The following is a 9,647-nucleotide window of genomic DNA, read 5'->3' as shown; positions in this document are numbered from 1 at the left end:
GGAGGCTGAGGCAGGAGAATTGCCTGAACCCAGGAGGCGGAGGTTGCGGTGAGCCGAGATCGTGCCATTGCACTCCAGCCTGGGTAACAAGAGCAAAGCTCCGTCTAAAAAAAAAAAAAAAAAAAAGTTAGGTTATAAAACCGATAAATGTAACTTACCCCATTAAAAAATTAAAGGAGATACAGAAAACAAGCACTTGATAAACTTTTTAAAAACGTGTCATATTAAAAACTCTTTGCGTAACTACAAATAGGTGGGTAGTCCTTTAACCTAATTAAAAATCTATAAAAAACCTTTAGCAAACATGTTCAGTGAAAACCCTTTTAGAATGAGGAACAAGAAAATGGCCTCTCTATTCCTAGTCAACACAGTACTGGAGGTACTATCATTATAAGAAAAAGATTCTACAGATAAATTATCAGAATTTATACATAAGTCTGGTAAAATTCTCATGTAAAAGTAATATATAAAGTCAACTGCAGGCGGGCATAGAGGCTCACACATGTAATCCCAGAGCTTTGGCAGGCTGAGACCAGAGGACTGTTGGAGCCCAGGAATGAGAGATCAGTGTGGGCAACATAGTGAGACCCTGTTACGACAAAAATAAAGTAAAAAATTTGGTATAGTGGTGAACACCTGAAGTCCCAGCTACTTGGGAGGCTGAGGCAGGAGGATCACTTAAATCCAGCAGGTAGTCCCAGAAATACCATTTTATCTCATATAGAAAATACAGCTTTTATGTGGATATAGGATTGCTATTAAAAAAAGTATACCTATAGACTAATGATTTGAGAAAAAGTAAAGTATGACAAAGTAAAGGGAAGGTAAAGGATCTAAAGCTGGAGAATTTAATACCAGCCAAGGATGGTTTGATGATTTTAGAAAGAGGTTTGACTTTTTAAAATGCCAAAAAATAGGAGAGGCAGTTTCTGCTGACCAAGAAGCAGCTTCTGCCAACCAAGAGATAGCAGACAAGCTCCTAGTTGCCACTACAAAAATCACTGAAGAGACAGAATATTTGCCTGAACAGGTTTTTTGTTGTTGTTTTTTCTTAACAGGTTTTTAGTGCAGGTGCAAAGTGCCCTATTTAGAAAAAAAGAAAAATGCCACAATGGACATTTATTAGTAAAAAAGAGAAGTGAGTACTAGGATTTAAGGCAAAAAAGGGATAGGCTAACTTTACTATTTTGTACAAATGCAGTCAGGTTTATAATCAAGACTTCCCTTATTTATAAAGCTACTAATCCCTGAACCTTGAAGGGAAAAGGTAAACACCAGCTGCCAGTCTCCTGGTTGAACAAGAAGGTCTGGATGAGAACCCATTTTCTGGATTGGCTCTATGGGTGCTCTGTCCATGAAGTCAGGAAGTTATCTTATTAGTAAGGGAATGCTTTTTAAAGTTCTTTTGATATTGGACATTGCTTCTGGCCACCCAGAACCCTGAGTTTAAAACCAAAGGTCTTGAAGTCGTCTACTTGCCCCCCTAAAAACAACATCTTGACTGGGCACTGTGGCTCATGCCTGTAATCCCAGCACTTTGGGAGGCTGAGGTGGGAGGATCACCTGAGGTCAGGAGTTCAAGACCAGCGTGATCAACATGGTGAAACCCCATCTCTACTAAAAATACAAAATTAGCCAGGCGTGGTGGCAGGCACCTCTAATCCCAGCTACTCGGGAGGCTGAGGCACAAGAATTGCTTGAACTTGGGAGGCAGAGACTGCAGTGAGCCAAGATCGCGCCATTGCACTCCAGTGTAGGCAACAGAGCAAGACTCTATCTCAAAAAAAAAAACAACCAACCAACCAACCAAAACAAAAAAAGACAAAAAACAAACAATGACAAAAAAAAAAAAATCTCTAATTCAACTTCTAGATTGAGGGTCCTAAGGACTTATAAGGCTCATTACACATGGTACTTTATATTAATAGAAAGGAGTGTCAGCACTATCGAAGAGAACTCAGATAGAGAGAACATCACAAGTCTGGAAGAATTATACCATTGAAAATGTCTCCACTGTTTACAGAGAAAGCATGAAAGCCATCAGGCCCAAGACGATCAATTCCTGCCGGAGAAAACTGAGTCCAGAAGTTATGCATTACTTTACAGGATTTACAACAGGGCCAATCAAAGAAATCATGAAACAGACTGTAGATATGTCTTAAATGTGGAGAGTGAAGGGTTTCAAGATACGGATCTTGGAGAAATTTGAGAGCTAGTAGACACTATACCAGAAGAATTAACAGAAGATGACTTGATGGACATGAGTGCTTCTGAACCACTGCCAGAAAATAGGGCAGAAAACGTGGAAGCAGTGGTGCCAGAAAACAAATTGACATGGGACAATCTGGCACAAGGGTTTTGATGGCCTAAGACTGCTTCTGACTTCTTTTACACTATGGACTCTTTATGATAAGGGCACAGACACTAAAACAAATGGTGGAAGTAGGACTGGTACACCTGGAAACATTTTTAGAAAATGAAAAAGCAAAAATGTCAGATAGAAATTATGATATCCATCTAGATAGATTCACAGCTGAATTCTACCATTCAAACTAGAACTGGTACCAATCCTACTGACACTTTCACAAGATAAAGAGGGAATACTTCCAAATTGTTCTATGAAGCCAGTATCACCCTAATACCAAATCCAGGAAAGGAAATAACAAAAAAAGAAAACTACAGACCAATAACCCTGATGAACATAGATGTAAAAATCCTTAACAAAATTCTAGCTAACCAAATCCAACAGCATATCAAAAAGATAATCCACCATGATCAAGTGGGTTTCATACCAGGGATGCAGGGATGGTTTAACATACATGAGTCAATAAATGTGATATACCACAAAAACAGAATTAAAAACAAAATCACATGATCATTTCAATAAATACAGAAAAAGCAATTGACAAAATCCAGCATCCCTTTATGATTAAAACCGTCAGAAAAACTGGCATACAAGAGACATACCTCAATGTAATAAAAGCCATCTATGACAAACCCACAGCCAACATAATACTGAATGGGGAAAAGTTGAATGCATTCCCTCTGAGAACTGGAACAAGGCAAGAATGTCCACTCTCACCACTTCTCTTCAACATAGTACTGGAAGACCCAGCCAGAGCAATCAGACAAGAGAAAGAATGGGCATCCAAATCGGTAAAGAGGAAGTCAAACTGTCGCTGTTTGCTGAAGATATAATTGTATACCTAGAAAACCCTGAAGATTCCTCTAAAAAGCTCCTAGATAACTGACAAATGAATTCAGCAGTTTCAGGATATAAAATTAATGTACATTAATTAGTAGCTTTGCTATACACCAACAGCAACCAAGCTGAGAATCAAATCAAGAATCCCGGCACTTTGGGAGGCCGAGGCCAAACCCTTTTATAATAGCTGCAAAAAAAAAACCCCACAAAAAAACAACAACAAAAAACCCTTACAAATATAACTATCCAAGGAGGTAAAAGACCTCTACAAGGAAAGCTACAAAACATTGCTGAACTAAATCACAGATGATACAAGCAAATGGAAACACATCCCATATTCATGGATGGGTAGAATCAATATTGTGAAAATGACCATACTGCCAAAAGCAATCTACAAATTCAATGCAATTCCCATCAAAATATTACCATAATTCTTCACAGACCTAGAAAAAAACAATCCTAAAATTCACATGGAACCAAAAAAGAGCCCACATAGCCAAAGAAAGACTAAGCAAAAAGAACAAATCTGGAGGCATCGCATTACCTGATTTCAAACTATACTATAAGGCCATAGTCAACAAAACAACATGGTATTGGTATAAAAATAGGCACATAGACCAATGGAACAGAATACAGAACCCAGAAATAAATCCAACTGATCTTTGACAAAGCAAACACAAACATAAAGTGGGGAAAGGACACCTTATTCAATAAATGGTGCTGGGATAATTGGCAAGCTATATGTAAGAGAATGAAACTGGATCTTCATTTCTCACCTTATACAAATCAATTCAAGATGGATCAAGGACTTACATCTAAGACCTGAAACTATACTAGAAGATAATATCAGAAAAATCCTTCTAGACATTGGCTTAGGCAAAGATTTCAGGACCAAGAACTCAAAAGCAAATGCAATAAAAAGAAAGGCAAATAGGTGGGACTTAATTAAACTACAGAGCTTTTGTATGGCAAAAGAAGAGTCAGCAGAGTAAACAGACAACCCACAGAGTGGAAGAAAAGCTTCATAATCTATACCTCCGACAAAGGACTAATATCCAGAATCTACATGAACTCAAACAAATGAGCAAGAAAACAAACCAAACAATCCCATCAAAAAGTGGGATAAAGCCATTAATAGTCAATTCCCAAAAGAAGATATACAAATGGCCAACATATAAAAAAATGCTCAATATCACTAATCATCAGGGAAATGCAAATCAAAACCACATTCCAAAACCACCTTACTCCAACAAGAACGGTCATAATAATAAAAATAAATAGATATTGGTGTGGATGCAGTAAAAAGGGAATGCTTCTACACTGTTGCTTGGAATGTAAACTAATACAACCACTATGGAAAACAGTGTAGAGATTCCTTAAAGAATGAAAAGTAGAACTACCGTTTGATATAGCAATCTCATTACTGGGTATCTACTCAGAACAAAGTAAGTCATTATATGAAAAAGACACTTGCACATGCATGTTTATAGCAGCACAATTTGCAATAGCAAAAATGTGGAACTGGCCCAAATGCCCATCAATCAATGAATAAAGAAACTGGGGCCAGGTGCTGTGGCTCATGCTTGTAATCCCAGCACTTTGGGAGGTCGAGGTGGGCAGATCAACTGAGGTCAGGAGTTTGAGACCTGCCTGACCAACATGGAGAAACCCCATCTCTACTAAAAGTATAAAAATTAGCTGGGCGTGATGGCACATGTCTGTAATCCCAGCTACTCAGGAGGCTGAGACAGGAGAATCACTTTGAACCCAGGAGGCAGAGGTTGTGGTGAGCTGAGATCATGACATTATATTCCAGCCTGGGCAACAAGAGCAAAACTCCATATAGATGATAGAATATTAGCCATAAAAAGGAATGAGTTAATGGCATTCGCACCAACTTGGATGGGATTAGAGACTATTTATACTAAATGAAGTAACTCAGGAATGGAAAACCAAACATTGTACGTTCTTACTCAGCAGTGAGAGCTAAGCTATGAGGATACAAAGGCATAAGAATGATATAATGGACTGGGGACTCAGGTGGGAAAGGATTAGGGATAAAAGACTATAAATTGGGTTTAGTGTACACTGCTCAGGTGATGGGTGCACCAAAATCTCACAAATCACCACTAAGTAACTTATTCATGTAACCAAATACCACCTGCTCCCCAAAAACCTGTGGAAAAAAAAATCATGATGTCTGTAAAGTTATACCAAGTGTGCTTGCCTCTTCTGCGTCCTGCTACCTCCTCCACCTCTTCTGCCTCTGCTACTCTTTAGACAACAAGATCAACCCTACTTCTTCCTCCTCCTCCACAGACTCTTCAACACGAAGACAAGAAGGATGATGATCTACTTCCACTGATGAATAGTAAAATATATTTTCTCTTCCTTATGATTTTGGTAGCAACATTTTCTTTTCTCCAGCTTATTCTAAGAAGACAGTATATAATACATATAACATGCTAACCATGTGCCTAACTGTATTATCAGTAAGGCTTCTAGTCAATAGCAGGCTATTAGTTAAGTTTCTGGAGAATCAAAAATTTACACAGGTTTTCAGCTGTGCAAAGGATTGGCACCCCAACTTCTGTGTTGTTCAAGGCCAACTGTACTTACAAACTTTTTGGAATGTACTACATATTGTGAGCCAATAAAAATGTTCATGTAGGCTGGGCATGGTGGCTATTCCCTGCAAACCTAGTATTTTGGGAGGCTAAGGTGGGAGAATTGCTTGAGGCCAAGAGTTCGAAACCAGCCAGGGCAACATAGTGAGACTTCACCTCTACCAAAAACTCCCAGCCAACCAAACATAATCGGGCATGGTGGTACACATCACAAGGCTGAGGGAGGAGGATCTCTTGAGCCCAGGAGTTTGAGGCTGCAGTGAGCTATGGTTATGTCACTGCACTCCAGTCTGGGTGACAAAGTGAGACCCTGTCTTTTTATTTTATTTTTTTCATTTTTTTTTTGTCTTATATATTTATTTAATTTTTTTTTGACCCTGTCTCTAAAACAAACAAAAAATGTTCATGTACTGTGGCTCAGTTATCGCATGCTGAAAATTTTAATTCAACAAAAGAAAAAGATCCATTCAAATTCAACTTAAATTCTAGTATATTAATTTGAGGAAATAATATAACCATTAGAATAGTTTAAGCTCTAATTGAAAAATAAGAATTTAAGATTATAGGTATATTATGACTATAGTATATTAATTTGAATAAATAACATTAGAATAGTTTAAACTTTGAGAATTTAAGATTATACATATGACTAAACCATTATAAAATAAATATATATACATAAAGACATATTATTTAGTTACCATACTGAATGGTAACACACAAAAATAAAAAATGTAGTATTGGCTATAACTCCTTTATAAGGTTTATATTATGCAATTTGTTTGTTTGTTTATTTTTGAGATGGAATCTCGCTCTGTCACCCCGAATGGAGTGTAGCGGCACGATCTTAGCTGGCTGCAACCTCCGCCTCCCGGGTTCAAGGAATTCTCCCTGTCTCAGCCTCCCAAGTAGCGGGGATTATAGCCACCCGCTACCACATCCGGCTAATTTTTATATTTTTTAGCAGAGACGTAGTTTCACCATGTTGGCCAGGCTGGTCTTGAACTCCTGACCTCAGGTGATCCACTGGCCTTAGCCCAAAGTGCTGGAATTACAGGTGTGAGCCAGTGCACCCGGCCTCTTGTTTGGTTTTTGCAAAACAAGGAGAAAATCTTCTCTTCAGAGAATAACACTTAAGGAGACCTTTTGGCTACAGGAATTCAGCATCCTATAGTAAATGTATACAAGAAGGAGGACATTTAAGAATTGTAGTCATGGTAAAATATTCCAAAAACAAAAGAAACGAAGTACCTGATTGTCTTTTACTAAATGACTATGACCTAAATAAGTATGTCTATGATCATCTGGCTTACAAAGACGGCAGGGTGTATTTTGTTGCTTTTTTACACCTCCCAAATAATAAAATTAATGCAGAAATCAGTCAATCTAAAAGTAGAAAACAGGTTTCTTTCTTTTACTGCCACAGTTCACCTGCTGAATACCTGCTTTCCTTCTGAGAGTGCAGAATTTTGGTACATGTCAGAGAGGGGGTTCCTACATGACCGGATCCTGATAAAAACCTTTGGCACTGAGTCTCTTAATGAGGTTCCTTGGTAGACAACATTTCATACCTGCTGTCACAACTCATTGCTGGAGGAATTAAGCAAGTCCTGTGTGACTTGACTGGAATAGGACCCTTTGAAGCTTGCTCCTGGTTTCCTTGAGATTTCACTCTATGCACCTTTCGCCTTTGCTGACTTTACTTGGTATTCTTTCAGTGCACTAAATCACGAACACCAGCATAACCACATGCTGAGCCCTGTGAGTCTTTCTAGCAAACCACTGAAATTGGGGATGGTCTTGGGGACCCCTGACAAGCCCATAAATTATTTCACCTAATCTGCACAACTTCCTTATGGGAGGAAGTTATCTATCCTTACTTTATAGATTAGAAAATGGAGGATCACAGAAATTAAGTAACCTGGAAAAGCACAACCAATGATAAGGTCAGGCTCTGAACACAAACTTTTTGCTTCCAAGTTTACTGCTTGTAAGCTCCCTGGGGGGAGGGAAGAAGAAACTCAAATATTAAAGATTCACAAATAGTAGCTTTCAAGTTGAATGATCTTACAGTAGTTTCAAGTTAATAAAACCTGATCTTTGGCTTTTCTAATTTTTAAAATTAAAAATATGGCATTATAGAGTATGGTAGCGTGGTGGGGCAGGAGAATAAGTACACGCTATTAAAGAATAGTAAATTCTACACAGATTATTATTGTAAACCACTTTTCTGTATTTTTTCTTCTCTCTTTTTCTAACATAGGGTCTTGCTCTGTCACCCAGGCTGGAGTGAAGTGGTACAATCACAGTTTACTACAGCCTCCAACTCCTGGCTCAAGCAATTCTCCTGTCTCAGCCTCCTGAGTAGCTGGCACTATAGGCGCACAACCTACACTTGGCTAATTTTTAAATTTTTTTTTTGTAGAGATGGGGTCTTGCTTTGTTTTCCAGGCTGGTCTCAAACTCCTGGCCTCAAACGATCCTTTTCCCTCAGTCTCCCAAAGTGCTGGGATTGCAGGTGTAAACCACTGTGCCTGGCTTATTTTCTTTTTCAATAGTTCCTTAAGGTCCTTATGTCATACTGTGGTATTAGACAGTCTCAATTTGAAGATCCTGATGCAGAAAACCTTGAATACCTTTTAGTAAAATCTTTAAAGCAGAGTCGCAGTTTATTATGATGTCTGAAGAGCTTTGGGTCACTAGGTATTTCAGACAGAAAAACCTGGGCAACTTCCAAAGGCCCCTGCAAAATAAGAAAATAAAACAAGAAGTGTTGTTTTTTTTTTTTTTTTTTTGGTTATCTCTAAAATCACAGAGACAGGATTCATTCAAACGATTTTTCTTAGCACTGAGATAGCTGCATTTAAGCTTAATGCATATATGCCTATGCCTAAATTAAAGCTCGACAGAGACTGTTCCAGTATTTTCTAATTTCATTCTACATTCTTGTCTACTGCAATTAACTTCTTATTAGTTTATTATTCAAAGAAACAGAATAGGATCTCAAGGAGTGACTACCGTGTTCATTAATGTATTTTGCTTTGTATTTTCCACATTCTTTATTGTATTCTGGATGTAAAAAGTTGTCAAGCTACTACATTTGCCAATCTGCTGATTATCAGAGTTGACTTTGCTCAAACAGCTTCCCTCAGTATTCCAAAGGTGTTCCAGATACCACGTTAAAGAAGATAATCTTGGCTGGGTGTGGTGGCTCACACCTGTAATCCTACCACTTTGGGAGGCCAAGGCGGGTGGATCACGAGGTCAGGAGATTGAGACCATCCTGGCTAACATGGTGAAACCCCGTCTCTACTAAAAGTACAAAAATTAGCTGAGTGTGATGGTATATGCTTGTAGTCCCAGCTACTGAGGCAGGAGAATTGCTTGAACCCAAGAGGCGGAAGTTGCAGTGAGCTGAGATCATGCCACTGCACTCTAGCCTGGGCGACAGAGTGAGACTCTGTCTCAAACAAACAAACAAACAAAAAAAAAAAAGGAAAAGAAGATAATTGTTCATAAGCTACACCATTTGGAAATAAAACCTTAAAATCATGTTTCTAGGTGAAGGTCTTAAGGTATTTATTTCAGTTTTGGTGGGGCATTTTTTAGCTTTGTTCCTTTAATCTGAAAAGTAGTTAAGACATGGTACAGGAAATCTTACTTGAAGACTTTCTGCATTTTCCCTTATCATGAAATCTTCCTAAGACTGGGGCCATACCTAAAATCATTAAGGGAATCTGAATAAACCAACCACAAGAACTAATGGGAATGCCTTTTAATCTGCATATGAAAAAAGAACAATAATTTCTTATGTC

At 38.3% G+C, this 9,647-nt stretch overlaps 1 protein-coding gene across 1 annotated transcript in view; it reads right to left on the bottom strand.

Annotated features, from left to right (window-relative positions):
* DOCK7 (dedicator of cytokinesis 7) overlaps positions 1 to 9,647 on the bottom strand; it is a 228,751-nt gene that overhangs the window by 5,687 nt on the left and 213,417 nt on the right. Inside the window, exon 47 of the mRNA XM_037743095.1 lies at positions 8,469 to 8,581. Within this exon, the coding sequence (XP_037599023.1) occupies positions 8,469 to 8,581 (113 nt within the window). The remainder of the gene's footprint in view (positions 1 to 8,468; positions 8,582 to 9,647) is intronic.

This window comes from Cebus imitator, unplaced genomic scaffold, assembly GCF_001604975.1.
Source record: "Cebus imitator isolate Cc_AM_T3 unplaced genomic scaffold, Cebus_imitator-1.0 Scaffold135, whole genome shotgun sequence".
NCBI lineage: Eukaryota > Metazoa > Chordata > Mammalia > Primates > Cebidae > Cebus > Cebus imitator.
This window is presented reverse-complemented; position numbering and strand designations above follow the sequence as displayed.